The following is a 16,322-nucleotide window of genomic DNA, read 5'->3' on the forward strand; positions in this document are numbered from 1 at the left end:
TGTAAACCTTCTGCCATTAACGTGACATAAAAAAAGGTTTTTGTACTTTTTCTTATTTCTTTTAGGTTTTCTGAGCTCAATTGCACCCAAAAAAAAACATTCAGTAGATTTTCTGTGGTCTGGGGTTTTCTGGCTCAAACAAGTGTTCTGATTGGCCTGTGGGCTGTGATGTAAGAGTCCACAAATGCCATATATATGACATATGAATTTGCCAGCAGATTTTGCCTGTTTTCATTGCAGCTCAAAAGGCTTCAGAACACACAGAGATATTCAAGGTTGTTCAGTTGTGTGGGTGTAATTGAGGTCATAAAACTAAAAACCTAAAATACAAAATAAAAATAAATGAAAATTAATGTTGTGAAACCTTTAAAACTTTTGTCTGCCATTAAAGGTTTTGAACGGTTTGACCGTGCAGGGCGTTGTGAACCTTCTAGCACACATGTCTCCTCTGTGACGCCCCGGGGTGCCATGGTGGGTGCTCTACAGGGTGGATATCTCTGCAGGATATCTCCTAATATGGTCAGCAGCGTTATGTGTTCATCCAGGAAGTACATGTTACTCTCAAGTCAAGTTTGTGGCCATTCAATGTTTGTTCAGCAAGAGAAGAGCCTGCTGGGATGTTTGTCAACAAACAACCACCTTTACACATCGTGGAGCGACCAGCATGTATATACAATAGTAGGCCTATATGATTAACATTAACAATTAGCATAGAATGTACCATTACAAACAGTAAGAATAGCATACAAGCTCAACACATGTTGCATTGCGATGCGTTTTGAGCTTGTAAGAATGCCTACATTCAAAATGCCAAAGTAATAATTATGGCTTGTGTTTGTTGTGAATTTGAATACATTCAAAGCAGAGGTTCTTAAAGGGTTCTAAATGGTCTGTAGTGTACAAATGGAACCAAGTGGACCTTTTAGTTATAGGGTCCACCTCCATTTGAACACTGTCAGAGTTAAGGGGGGTCCCTGGAATTTAAACAGTTGAGAGCCACTTATTTAAAGAATATTTAGAATTTAGAATTATTTCTTTATTTTGTTCAGCCTAGAGCAGCGGGAACATGCTGATTGGTCCACATGTGGATAAAGTGTCTCCTCCTCCTCCTCCTCCTCCTCCTCCTCCTCAGGTCTGATAGTTGACAAACTCCCAACGTGCGCGCCCCTGTGCTCATGCATGTTAGTGAAGTCTAGTGAGGTGCACGAGGCTCAGCTGTAACACGGGGCGCCATCTTAAACCTTATTAAACGGCCTCTCCAGGCCTCCATGTCGGGGCCCAAACCTCCGGGGTAGAGTCAAGACATTTGCAGTCGGTGTGGCATATCATAACATCATATCATACATCATATCATATTAGGGCTGCACGTCGTCAGGAAAACATGCGATAACGCCATGACATTGTTGAATATTGCGATGGCGATATGCGACTGGCGACACTGTATGACATTTTTATCTTTTTTTATTTATTTTTTGCGGAGCCGTCACCTTTTTTACGCCTTGGGTTTGAAAATGGCTCTACCAAATTTCTATAACAAAAACATCCATTTAAACCTGATTGTTGAAATGAACCCGAAAACCAGTTGAATAATTTGTAGGAATCTGAGTGATCGTATCAAATGTATTGCTAGGCAGTGTGTGAATGCATAGTACTTAAATATACCATTCAGTGTAGTGCAAGCTGTCTTTTGCGATATGTATATTACTCATGATATTGCGATGACAATAGCTTTCCGATACATTGTGCAGCCCCATATCATATCATACTCATGTCATTTCAAGTCATTTCAGTGATTTGCGAAGCTCCCATCAACCGTCAAGCAAACCCTGCAATCAACGCAGCAGCGCAAACCTTGCAAGACTAAAACAGAAAAGCCATCGCACTCGTCATCATCGTCATCATCACTATGCAAATCAGTCCCTCCAAGCTCCACCCCGCCCATCATACACCCACCCACCACCACCATCACCCGCACCCGGCCCTGGGTCTGCGCTTACACAGAGCAGCCAGAGGGGGGCGCAGTGGCACCATCATGTCAGTCAGACCTACCGTCAGGTACAGAGAGAGAAGAAGAGTCCACCACAGTGACGACACACGGAGCACAAAGACAACAAGACAGAGCAGGAGGGAAGAGAGAGTCACAACAAGAACAACAACAACAACAACACCGTCAAACTGGACTTGGAGATCAGTGGTTCTCAAAGGACGGGGCCCCAAATTTATATGTAGGGTAACCCCCCCATAAAAAGAAAAAACTGAAAAGGTGTTGTGTCGGGGACCCTCACCAGAACATATTGTTGTTGTTTTTTTAGCTATCCCCTCCAATGTCTGGCTTTTGAAATTACGTCATATGGCAGCCACGTTTAAACAGAGAAGTCTATGGACTTTTAATGTTTGTTCAGAGCACTTTTAACAAACAGAGAAGCAGCCAAGTCTATGGATGTTCAATGTTTGTTCAGAGCACTAAACATGATGTCATGTGGCAGCCAAATCTATGGACTTTTAATGTTTGTTTAGAGCACTTTAAACAAACATTACCAGGCAGTGCAGGCACCATCTTTTGTTTTAATTATTCCACATTTTTCTAGACTTTTCTATCCCCAATATGAATAGATAAACAAATAGTCGATTTACAAGGTCACTATGTGCCGCGATGCAGTGTGTTACTGAGCTTGTAGGCCTATAGCCACATTTTGATGCTGGGGACCCCCTGGAACACTTTCAAGGACCCCTGGGGGTCCCCGGACCCCACTTTGAGAACCACTGCTAAAGGGCATGAAGGGAAATGATGTGTCTAAAAGCCTGTACATGGATGAAACATAATTACATTCTGAAGTATAATCAGGGCATAATTCTGCTCCACTCCTGTTGTAATTGTTTTACACTGAAACGTTAACACTGGCCCAAATACATCATTTACTATTCATAATTCATCTATTTAGCAGATCCTCTGATGCAGATACAATTACAAAATGCAACATCCAAAATAAAATAAGTGACAGGGTCACTGCACGTAAATAGAATGCAACAATTTATGGAAATATATTGAATTAATGATCGGATAAATGTTGAATAAGCAGGAGTTTATGTCATTTTCCTTTCAAGACCAAAAGCAAAGGAGAGAGAGAGAAGCAACAGCAGTCATGACAAATACATGTAATAGCCTACTTAAAGGGTAAGACCACTTTTGTAGAGGTTTGGGTTGTGTAGTTACCTTGCCATGATGTAACTCCAAATGTGGACAAGAAATCAAAAATAATTTCTCCAGTGATTAGAAATTGATAATTCAAAATATGCTCCTCATTGACTTACATTGTACGCTGAAACAGCTCTCAAAGTCACTCTTTTAGTACGTAAACAAACACAAACAAAGTTGTTTCAGACAATATAGAGCAACACCAAAACTCATGTGGTTTTATTTCTTCATAAAAATGGTAACTTCCTGTTGATTTTACTATATGAAGATCTGGATCCGGATCCATGGATCCAGTCCGGGTTTTCTTCTGAATAAAAATGGACAAATCAACAGGAAGTTAACATTTTTATGAAAAAATAAAACCACATGAGTTTTGGTGTTGCTCCATATTGTCTGAAACAACTTTGTTTGTGTTTGTTTACGTACTAAAAGAGTGACTTTGAGAGCTGTTTCAGCGTACAATGTAAGTCAATGAGGAGCATATTTTGAATTATCAATTTCTAATCACTGGAGAAATTATTTTTGATTTCTTGTCCACATTTGGAGTTACATCATGGCAAGGTAACTACACAACCCAAACCTCTACAAAAGTGGTCTTACCCTTTAAAGGACAACTTCACCACTTTTCAACCTACCTTCATATACAATTGGTCGTCACTAACGATCATGATAAAATTTGTTTCCACTCTGTGTCCAGTCTGTGTCTTTATAACCTCACGTCACCAAGCTTTCCACCTCGGAGGAAAGCCTGGTCTGTGTTACAAAGTTGCCGTGCGAACTGGTCTGGAGCGGATGATATCGCTACGTCATGTTGTAGTATTGTTTTGTAGTCATCAGACAGGAACAATCATCCGGAACTTCCTTTTTCCTCAAACCGGAAGAATAACAATAAAAGCTCTCGTAGCTCTTTTATAGAGAAAAATCGGAAGGGAAAAGGAAAAGGAAGTTCCGGATGATTGTTCCTGCCTGATGAAAACAATACTACAACATGACGTAACGATATCATCTGCTCCCGACCGGATCATAAACCCGAAAAGGAATTCTGCCCAGGCTAGTGTCTCATATACAGTAGGAGGGCTGTGGGCAGTTCAGAAACCCGTCCAACAGTGACATCATCGATGGGCAATCCAAGCTAATAGAAACTGCAGGCTTTCTATTCCTGAAAAGTTGCAATGCGATAATGGAAGCCGTCGTTCTCACGATAATAAACATCTAAATATATTTAAGAAAAATCTTGTTTAAAAAGACATCTGCCTAATGATGATGTCACTGGTGGACGGGTTTCTGAAGTGCCCACAGCCCTCCTATGAGACACAGACAGAGTAGAAAAAAATTGTGGTATTTTATCATGAACATTAGTGAGGATCAATTATATGAAGATAGGTTGAAAAGTGGTGAAGTGGTCCTATAATACATAAACATAAATAAATAATAATAATAACATAGATGGATTGTAAAGATTCATTTAGGGTTAGCAGAGTGGTGGACAGCCTGGAATACATAAATTAATGACATACTATCATAAAAAAAAAAGAAATCTTTCAGCATGAATTACTTTTCGTCACAACTTCAAGCCATTGGAGAAGTATGGTCTGTGGCCAAGTACAGAATAACTTTACCCATATGTATTGAAGTATTGTGAGTACTGAAGTACTTGCATAGCGATCCTCCCTTCATACTGTATCTCCCTTTGCGTCTTACTGGTAGATATTAATATGTCATACCTCTCCTCCCTTCATAGTATTCATCCCCACGTCTCCCTTGCCTTTCTTGCCCTTCTTGTTCTTCATATAAGGTATATAATGTTATAATGTGGTAAACAGATGTGTCATTCCAACTCTTCACGCTTTCCTGATCTTTTCCTGAAGGTTTTCTTTTCCCTGCAGGTTTTATTCATTGATTAGCCTTGCTATAATTGTGTCCAGCAGAGAAACTCTATCTATTCAGGGAATTCACTGACAATGTTCTGTTTCTGACAATGCACTGACAAGCTACTGAATTGTTCTGTTTCTGACAATGCACTGACAATCTACTGAACTGCCAATGGCAGGACATGTGAAGTTCTCAAACGCCACATATGCAGTATAGCAGGGGTTCTCAACGTTTTTGGCCGGGGACCCCCGAAAATGCTTTGGCAACGTCTCGGGACCCCCGCCCCGCCCCGCCCCCTCCCGACCCCCAATATAAATTGACTGCTACAATAACCTTAATAATAGAGACAATACACCATAAATAAATACTGAAACCAGATATAATCATTAGGGAAGGTGTATGCATGTACTATGTGTACTATATGTAAACTCTTAATTTCCATTTTCCATAAAAAAAAAGAAAAAGTTTTTTTTTAAAATTATTTGGGGACCCCCCAAAATAATTTGGTGACCCCCCCGAGGGGTCGCGACCCACGGGTTGAGAACCCCTGCAGTATAGGGTTAGTGTATAGGGTTATGTACAGTATATACAGTATAGATATTCATATTTCCTACCTCTCCTCCCTTCATATTCTTCATCCCCACGTCTCCCTTGCCTTTCTTGCCCTTCTTGTTCTTCTTCTTCTTGCAGCAACATTTCTTGACGATGCAGAAGCAGCAGGTGAGGATGAGCAGCGCCGCGACCACCGCGATGGCGATGACCGCCCAGGAGGGCACTGAGAACACACACGCACAACCACACGCACACGCACACGCACACACACACACAGACACAGACACACACAGTGTTTTCAGTGGTTTACAATAGAGGGCGCTCTACCGCAGCCTGTGAATAGTCCCAGGATCAATGAAGAAGAGTACACACAGAAATCACATTTATCAGCTGGTTTAGGATAATGCTAGCCTGGCCCAGCCAGCTTGCTTTCTGGTATAGAAGGGTGGGTAGCAAGCGTTGGATAATATTGGTACACCGATCAGAGCCCGTCCCCGCCCGCTCCTCCCCTCCCTGGTAGAAAACTGACATCACCATTATTTCGAGCGACGCACCTCTACACTGTAGTTCACTCCCACTCCTAGACCAGGAAATGTGTCTCATTCCCCCAGGTTTTCATTTTTGAGCCGAATATGAACGAAAATAAAGGCCTGGGTACCTTTTTTTTCTCTGCTTTCTGGTGGTTTGGGGCAAAAACAAGCCACATTCAACTGCCCATAACTATGAAATGGATTATCGCGACTCTCTACTGCGTCTTTCAAAGCGATCGGTGATTCTGTGATTTTTCAAAGGTTAGTGAAAACGCCCGGAAGCTATAGATGATGTTTTAACTCTGGCAGTCAATGAGTTAAGGAGGAGCGGCCTGTCATTCAATAGAAAATAAACACATTAGCAGCTTGACCGACGCTCGCACACACGCTCGCGCACACACGCACGCACGCACGCACGCTCGCGCACACACGCACGCACGCACGCACGCACGCTCGCGCACACACACACACACACACACACACACACACACACACACACACACACACACACACACACACACACACACACACACACACACACACACACACACACACACACACACACACACACACACACACACCCTGCAGCAACGGACCAGATCCAATTCTAACACAATGTCAGTCCAATCAGGATGGCTGTCTGACTCACTGGAGCTTCACAGATCATGACATTTTAGATTAGAAACACTCAATAAGTGATATTTGTTTGTTACAATAATGTGTTAAATATCTCTATTGTGATAGTAATCATTGCTATAGCTATAGGGCATAGCAGTGGGCGTGGTTTTCTGGTTCCACTGACTTATTTTAGAGATAATAGAGATTTACAAAAATATTTGTATAAATTATTTTAAGCCTAGAATCAACCCATGAAAATATAATTTAATATTGAATTATATGATATACTATATTTAATAAAATAATACCCTTAGTTTAGTGGTTTTCTTTATTATATATATATTTTGTTGTATTATTATTATTTTGTGTTTGTTCAGTAACAGGGGTCTTTAATAAACAGAAAATAACAGTTTCAGGTTGGGATACCAAATTCACCCAATCACGAGAGAGAAGTCGTACAGGATACAGGGTGAACAAGTGAAGTAATGAGCAGACAAATATTGGAAATGCAACACTATGTAACAGACGCTCTATTCTGATTGGATGAAACTGACAACCCGCTAACTAACCCATTATCTCAAATAATGATATGATGATACTAGGGTTGTCCCGATCCAATCACGTGATTTTTGAGGGCGACTCGGGCGAGCACATCATTTTCAAATGATCGGTTTCGGACTGTGAGCTAAAAAAACGTGATCATCCATAGTATCAATATTATATCCATATCATGATATTAGACTGGATATTGTCTGTGATTTTGGATATTGTACTATTGTGAGAAGGCATAAAACGTGTTCTATAAAAATATAGATATCAGATCGGGAAAAATCGTTATCGGCAGATACTCAAAATCAAATGATCGTAATCGGATCGAGTGTAAAAAAGAAAGTGATCGGGACATCCCTAGATGATACGATGCTGTAATAACAGTGACTGTCCCTCGTACTCACGTGGGATCTTGTCGATCTCGTTCAGGAACTTGTTCTTGATATCGTCGAAGGCGTCGTTCTTGCTGACGGCCTCGGTGGAGTTGTCGGCGGCGGTGGATGCGACGGGCTGGGGGACGCCGGTCAGCGCTTCGCTGCCCGGAACCCCGGTGGGCTCCGGACCCACCATGGCCTCCGGCTTCTTCTTGAACAGGTTCATCTTCCCCGGCATGATGACGGCGGATCAGAGTATACCTGGAAGACATACGACAAACCACAAACACGTTAAACGTCATGAAACATCACCAAACATCTTAAACACCATGAAACATCACCAAACACCTTAAACATCATGAAACATCACCAAACACCTTAAACACCATGAAACATCACCAAACATCTTAAACACCATGAAACATCACCAAACACCTAAACATCATGAAACATCACCAAACATCTTAAACACCATGAAACATCACCAAACATCTTAAACATCATGAAACATCACCAAACACCTAAACATCATGAAACATCACCAAACACCTAAACATCATGAAACATCACCAAACATCTTAAACACCATGAAACATCACCAAACATCTTAAACATCATGAAACATCACCAAACACCTAAACATCATGAAACATCACCAAACACCTAAACATCATGAAACATCACCAAACACCTTAAACACCATGAAACATCACCAAACACCTTAAACACCATGAAACATCACCAAACACCTTAAACACCATGAAACATCACCAAACACCTTAAACACCATGAAACATCACCAAACATCTTAATCATATAGCGGCTGCTCAATGTCCCTGGAAGATACAACAGAACACACACAGGGCTAAATGGTGTATTTATAAAGCGCTTTTATCCAAAGCCCTTTACATAGATGTGCATCACATACTCCAATTTACACACATATTCATACACCGATGATGGCGGAGGAAACCATGCAAGGCACCAAGCAATTAGCAGTTTAGAGTCTCTCAAGGACACTTCGACACAAACTCTGGGGGAGCCCGGGATCGAACTGGGAAACTTGCAGTTGCCATCCGGCCGTTCTACCCCTGAGCCACTGTCCTCCCCTACTTTATGGGCACATCATAGAGCACTGAAGTCCGCTGGGTCACAGAAGAATTTATGGAAATCCCATAGACGTCATATAAGAACTGTCTAATAATAAACAAATCCTCCCAGAGATTCTGTCAGTTTGTGACTCCTTTTTGATGTTGAGTTACATTTGATTTGTTTTTCTTACTCTTTGGGTGAATTAGTACATTATGTGAGTATTACATACTGTATGCAAACCTTAAGGATGACCATTAAAAATAAAATGTCATTCAGAAAATTATATTCTGGCCTATTTTTACCTCTCAAAACAATCTAAAAGAGGAGACAAAATCATGATGCAGTCCTTGTTAAAATCCATTCTGTGATGCTTAATTAAACGTATTAATTAAACTTAATTAGCTCAACAAGAGAAGGAGTGTCACCCGGAGTGCTCTGCAAGCCTCGGTCACATCAGGTAAAAACTAACTTCACTGTACTGTAGGTGTACGATCAGAATTACAATATTATGTTTATGAGAATATGTTTAGGACAATATGTTCAGGACAATAAACAATTAATACTTTATAATTGTATAATACGTTTTTTACATTATACTACCAGTGTAACCCTGTTGTCTCTATGTTGGGCCTGTCATTAAAGGCAAAGATATTTTACAACCAAACTAGGTTATATCGGCTATTTACTAAATGTTCCCGATACATGTTTGAAGAGCACTCCACCGGTTAAATCAGACAACATGCATCTGTTGAACCATCAGATTTGTATAAAGTCGTCCTTTCATCGGACCAGGAAGCCTGGTGTGACTGTGAACACTTCTCCTCATCCATTCACCATGCATGGTGATACTGTATGAACACTAGCTCCTTCTCCATTTTGTGGTATTAATAATTTACATCAAGGCACTGAAGGCAGGAGAGGCTTCTATTATTCAGAGGCCTAGCCTGATGAGGAATGTAGAGCTGTGATTAGCATAATGCACTGTGTGAAGACCTATAATAATATAGAATGTAGAGCTCTGATTATAATGTACTGTTCTGGTGACCTCAGTATGTAGCAGAACTGCTACCTGTACTGCATTGTGTCTGATAGAACATATTCTCTCTCTCTCTAGGTCATCCTCAGTCACTTCCAGTCATCCCGGTTCTCTATACATTTGGCCAGCTTGTTGGTGCGTTGCACTCTCTCTAGTACATCCATCACGTACGTTAGTGTGGGATGTCCTCATGACCGGTGCCTGTCTGTTGGTTCCCACATCAGCACTAATTTGCTGGCTGGCAGCTCTTGGTGACTTTGGCAGTGTCCTGCTATAGTCTCATCCTCCTGGCTGCTATTATTTCTGGCTCACCCTTGGCATTCCATCATACAGGATCTTGTTGGATACACATGCATACACTCATACACACATACACTCTTGCTGATGTTACAGTGTAGGCTACTGCACGCAGCATTCTGGCGTAGCACCCATCTAGAGACATCTGCAGGGTTGGCTTGTGGGTCCAGCATTCACTGCCGTATAGGAGAACAACGAAGCTGAGTTTGATTTGACGGGGGTGGTTGGAGTTCCATACACTGGCCATGCCATTCAGGGCCCTCCATGCAAGTGCCAACCTCACTTTAAGATATTACTCCGTTAATAGCACCACGCTGCATTGTGTCTGATAATAGGACATGTATGCTGATGCTCTAATGAGCAGTGTGTAGCACCACTACATCAGGCACATCCACACACAGACATCAAAGGGTTTGAGCCGCTGCTCTTTTACCCGTCTGTGCATAAACAGTCTCTCTCTGTTACTGTGGTGAAGGATGTCCTCCTTTCCTCTCCGCGCTGCACTTGAAGGCAGCGTTCAACAGAGGCGTCTTTTCCAAAAGATGCACTCTATAACAGCACCACTACACCGCATGGGCAGTATTAAGTACCAGGTCTTATTACTAAACTTAAGACCTGGAGGCGTAATCAATGCCATTTGGCTATTCTGAGTGGCCAATCAGCATTGACGCCTCCAGGTCTTAAGTCTTAAGTCATAAGACCTGGTACACTCAAAATACAGCCCATAGTGTCTCAACACAGGCTGCATCATTCAGTGGTGACCAACCTTGTTTCATGGAGCAACACCTTCTTACATCACACACACACACACACACACACACACACACACACACACACACACACACACACACACACACACACACACACACACACACACACACACACACACACACACACACATACACACACACATTTCTTTGGAGCCCCACCTTCTTGCATCAGACACAAAACTGCGGGGCCAGGGGGAGTAGCCTATACCGTGTGACTTTTAACGGTGAAGGTAATCAGGCTGGCGGTGAAGTGAAAACAAGTGGTGGAATGAGACAGGAGTTTCTGTGTTGTTTTATTATCTCCATTAGTGATGCTTCAACAGCTGCCACTTAACGAGCATCTTAACGAGCACTCTGCTAATTAATATATCAAACTGTTCCTCCTTTAAAATAATTCGTATATCAACTGGTTCTAACTTAGCAGAATTATAAGCTGCTATCTCTTGTTAAGATATGTGGTGTTGAAGGGGAGGGGCAGGGACCTCACTGACCATTTGGCTGCCCTATACGCCCTATAACTTTGCTTTGTCCTAATGTTGGTGCTAAACAACACTTAAACTCACTGCTAGACCGGGCGTGGAAGAGGGGCTGCTTCAGCTCTGAGCAGCACGCATGCAACTCGAGGACGCAACTCGAGGACTCCTATGAGACAGACTGAGTAGGGGGAAAAAAATCATTTCAAGTGGTCCTTTAAAGAAGAATAAAAAAAAACATTGACAAATGGGACAAGTGTTCTTTACGTGGTTAAAGGCGATCGTTTATAAACTTTATAGTGAAGACTAATTAATTTGTAATTTGCACATTTCATACGAGGCGGATAAAGGTACAAACACACTGCAGTGCATGGGGTAACTTTTAAAGTGGAGTAATTACTCAGTCATTGCATCATCATTTAATAAGTCTCACACCATTAACTAATGTGAGTGCTCTAAAAGTTAATCTCACGATAAGCCTCGAGGCTTGTTTAATTATAACTCTGATTCTCTCAAACCAGGAACAATGATCTGAGAGCTTGATCGGTGGAATGTATAGTGGTGTAAAGTAGCTAAGTACATTTACTCAAGTACTGTACTTTTTAGGTATTCGTACGTTACTTGAGTATTTCTAATTTCCAATACTTTTACTTCTACACCGCTATACCTTGCATCTATTTTTTTTAACTTTTACTCCACTACTATAGTTACTTTGTAGATTTTTATTTTTATTACAAAACATACATGAACCACTTCAGCCCTATATACATTTTGGCCATTTGAAAATAGCCGATCTACAGTCACGATGTGATGCATTGTGAGCTTGTAGATTCGAAAACTTGTGAAATGGGACATTCTGCATGATGAGTAGCCTACTTTCTACTTTTGTTAAGTACATTTTGATACCAAAATGTGCTTTTACTCAAAGAATACAACTCAGTATTACAGTGTTTACTAAGTGTGTATTCTTAGCAGGCAGGCCAGGTGCATAAATACATTATAAATATAAAATAACCAGTAAGACATTCTCTTGAGTATACAGGATTTGATGAGGGCCCAGGTAGGGCCGGGCCTTAATTTTCGGGCCTGTTGAGAACTCTAGTTTTCGCCGGCTGCCGGGCGCAGCTGCACTAATAACTTTGGGGCAGGCCCGTCTAGTTTGAATGGATAGTTATCAGTCAAAAGGGAGACATCGAAGAGGAAGGATGGATGGGGAAGGATCAACATATGGAATGTCAGAACATCTTCTGACATATATCCATATATGGAGATCTAAGGGTTTGAGGTCAGATGTAGAGTAGCCTCGGAAAACCCAGACGAGTTGCTGGCCAATATTGATGACATCAGGGATCTCCATATATGGGCTTAACTGCGACAGCAGGTCACATTACTATGACATCAGGGTATCTACATCTCCATCCCTGATGATGTCACATGATGTCACGAGACCTGGGCACCATATATGGTGCCCGACACACATGGGTACCCGACACACTGACTGGAAGTGCGCAATCCATAGTTAACTGCGACCTTCGGTCGCAATAAGTGTGTATTCTTAGCAGGAAGGTCAGGTGTGTATAAATAAATACATGTAAATATAAAACATCCTGCAGCAGAGTGTTCTCACACATCTGTTTAATTAATTACACAACAACAAGTTCCCAGAACAGGAATTAATTAAGGAGATACAGACCCCTGCACGCACGCACGCACGCACGCACGCACGCACACACGCGCGCACGCACACACACACACACACACACACACACACACACACACACACACACAGTTACGATTATTAAATCCTGACGTATGTGTTGTAAGCTTGTAGATCAGCTATTTCTGGTATTTTTAAATTAGTTTGAAAATAACAGAAAATCATTTGTTCGCCTGTGGTCCCCGAGGCTATGATGTCATCAGAACTGGAGCATTGAGGCGATAAATTAAACTATTGGATATGTGTAGCATTTTGTTAAAGGTTACACACAGTAGTTAGAGAGTTAGTGGTTCTCAACCAGTGGTCCGGGGACCACCAGTGGTCCTTGAGGGGGTTCCAGGTGGTCCGCAGTTAAATGATGGAGAGTTGGTAACAAAAAATGAACCCTTATAATTACAGGAGAATTGTTATTTTGATCAACGTTTGCCTGTTATCTAGGACTAATGGTATACCTGCATCAGTACAGCTTGGAATTGCGGACATGTTTTGGAGTCTGAGAGGCTAAATGTTATCGGGACCTTGATATGAAAAATGGGTAGAAAAGCACTGCTCTAATATGTAGAGGTTAATGTCAGGGAGTTAACGCACTCTAAATAAGTAAAGGTTAGAATGTTCATACAGCTTTATGCTTTGATCCAAACCAAACATGAACCAGACACTCCACGAGACCCTCTCTGCTCCTCTAGTGACAGTGGTGGAAAGTAACTGTTCATTTACTTAAGTACTGCACTTAATCGTTTACCCGCCAGGAACATAGGAATATTAACACGTAGAATCTTGTAGCCTGCCACAAACGGAAAAGCCGTTTTAACAGCGATGTATTCATTAATGCATGTTTTAATACGATCGTATCGAAATCTACCGTCCGTTAGCTTTGTTATGCTTCTGACACAATGGGCGCGGCCATTTTGAAAATGCGCGCGCATCCACTAACATTGCCGGCTCTGTTTTCAGACGGCTTTATCTCACAGAAGCGACATTGCAGAGGACGCTTTGTCCCAGACAAGCGTTTTCAACGGCCTGTAGCAGGCGCTGTGATACTCGCGGTCCACTTTTTCCACCACCGACCGAGAGAACGAGCACCAGCTTCGTCAACACACACGGAATGGTTTCATAGTAAAATGCGATACGGATATTTGGCTCTTCAAAGTAAGTGTCACGCGTGATTAAACCATGGCAATACGCAATCGAGGGATTAATTAATGGCGGCAGGCTAAGAGTTAAGTACCATTTTGAGGCATTTGTATGTAAGTAAGTAAATGTTAAATTCCGGACATTTGATTGTAACAGGGTATTTAATGCAGTATTGATACTTTTACTTAAGTAAAAACATCGAGTACTTCTTTCCACCACTGTCTGCTAGTGACCCCCAAGGAAGAGCTTGTTTGCAGCAGCCCACTCATGCAGTGCCTGTATACTCCTGCCATCTGTGTGTGCGTGCGCGCGTGTGGGAGGGCACAGCACCATGGCCTCCAGCTTTCCTTTCATTTCCACTGAATCTCACTCACTCTCACGCTGTGAAGCTTTGGAGAAAATCTAACATAGATTTATGGATTTATTTTCCTGGCATTGCGGCAGCATATTTAGCACGCAGGTCCTTTCTTTGTGACTTCTGACTTGGGTACCATTCCATTCCGCAGGAACATTCTGTTTTTTGTTATAAATGGTGCATTTATATATAGCGCCCGTATCCACTAACATTGTGCATTACATTCACGCAACTCTTTGATTCATTTAACGTACTGTGAATCATCTGAAAACCTCACTAGACATTTCTTGATTCTTTTGAGTCTGTGTGTGCATGTGTTTGTGCGTGTTGTGTGCAAGGGCGCGCGTGTTGTGTGCGCGTGCGTGTGTGCGTGCGTTCTTATGTCTGTTCTTGTTTGTCTCCCAGCAGCACCTGACCAGAATAGTTCTCCAGCAACGTCTCGTCATAGAGAGCCCGCTCTCTCTGTTCTCCACCCCCTCGCCGTGTTGTGGGGCAAACTGAACCATAGCTGAACAGTGTGAATGACAATTCACACACTTTGCGTTTGTAAAATTACTCATTTGCCGACTAAAGATTGAACAGAAAACGAATGGAAAGACGATGCTTGCGCTCAACATACGTACAAGTACAAGCTATTAGGAAGAGAGCTTTATCTCTTCGGGGATATTATGACACACGTCACTCACATACAGAATGGAAAGATTTTGACAGCTACTGTCCCACTTTCAAGGCTACAACTGATGTGCAGCGCAGTAGCCTGCCTTATTGAAGGAACAAACTATATAGGCCTATTGTAATTGCTTAGCGAAAACATCTGCAGAAATCTTTCATGCCCTTTACCGCTTTAACTCCTGAGCCACTGCCGCCCATATATATTTTCCCATATATTCTATATGATATATTTTTAGGATCATTCAGACATCATCACATTTACCTTTCTCTGTTGACACAGAAAGTTATGGATTGAAGCTGTAATTACACTCTTCAATAAGCAGAAAGGAGCTTATCCACAAGTTCATAATATTCCACATTATTTCCTTCTTACGATGGTTCCAGGATTCATAACAACATAATTCACAATAACAGTTGCAATTGTTATTAGGACAGATTCACAACGATGACATTGGATTGTCATGGTTTTGCCTGCATGCGTCAGATATCCCTATTCCAAGTCCCACTATAACAGTTAAAGCAACACTTAACACAGCATGCAGTGATTTGTAACAACGCTCATATTGAATTAGAATGTTTTTTAGACCAACAGGAGTAACTGGATCTTCTGTGTGTGTGTGTCTGTAGCAGAGATGAGATGGAGCTTTGTGCGTGCGTGCGTGCGTGCGTGCGTGCGTGCGTGCGTGCGTGCGTGCGTGCAGGCAGAGATGGGGCTTTGTGATGAGGTCTCAATGACGGATCATGTCCAGCTTTGTTCCACTGGTCTCAGCCTCTGTTCTGATGAAGCCCCCGTCTCAGAGGCGAACTAGCTTTTCCTCCCCGGGTGGGCAGGACTGATAGCCCTATAGTTTCAGATCGCGACTCAAGCTAACTTGACCCACGAGAGCCGCCAGAGAGCGAGCTCATGCAAAGTTTGCATGAGCCGACTCAGCCCCGTCCGAGTTGCAACCCGATAGACAGAGAATAGTAAATCCTCGTCCACCATGCACTACAATGAACACAACGGAGCACTCCCTACCTATATGGTGCTTTGAGCGCTTTACATAGATTGTGAATTACATTCACCCATTCACATACCGATGGCG

At 42.1% G+C, this 16,322-nt stretch overlaps 1 protein-coding gene across 1 annotated transcript in view; it reads right to left on the bottom strand.

Annotated features, from left to right (window-relative positions):
* The window catches only part of LOC306941921 (synaptotagmin-1-like), a gene marked incomplete at its 3' end in the record, with an annotated part of 103,443 nt that overhangs the window by 11,930 nt on the left and 75,191 nt on the right, over positions 1–16,322 (bottom strand). The window contains exons 4-5 of the mRNA XM_079527559.1: positions 7,722–7,952; positions 5,683–5,843 (exon numbers count right to left, since the gene is read on the bottom strand). Of these exons, the coding sequence (XP_079383685.1) occupies positions 5,683–5,843; positions 7,722–7,929 (369 nt within the window). The 5' untranslated portion in view covers positions 7,930–7,952. The remainder of the gene's footprint in view (positions 1–5,682; positions 5,844–7,721; positions 7,953–16,322) is intronic.

Source organism: Electrona antarctica (genome assembly GCF_951216825.1).
Source record: "Electrona antarctica genome assembly, chromosome: 2".
Classification (NCBI taxonomy): Eukaryota; Metazoa; Chordata; class Actinopteri; order Myctophiformes; family Myctophidae; genus Electrona; species Electrona antarctica.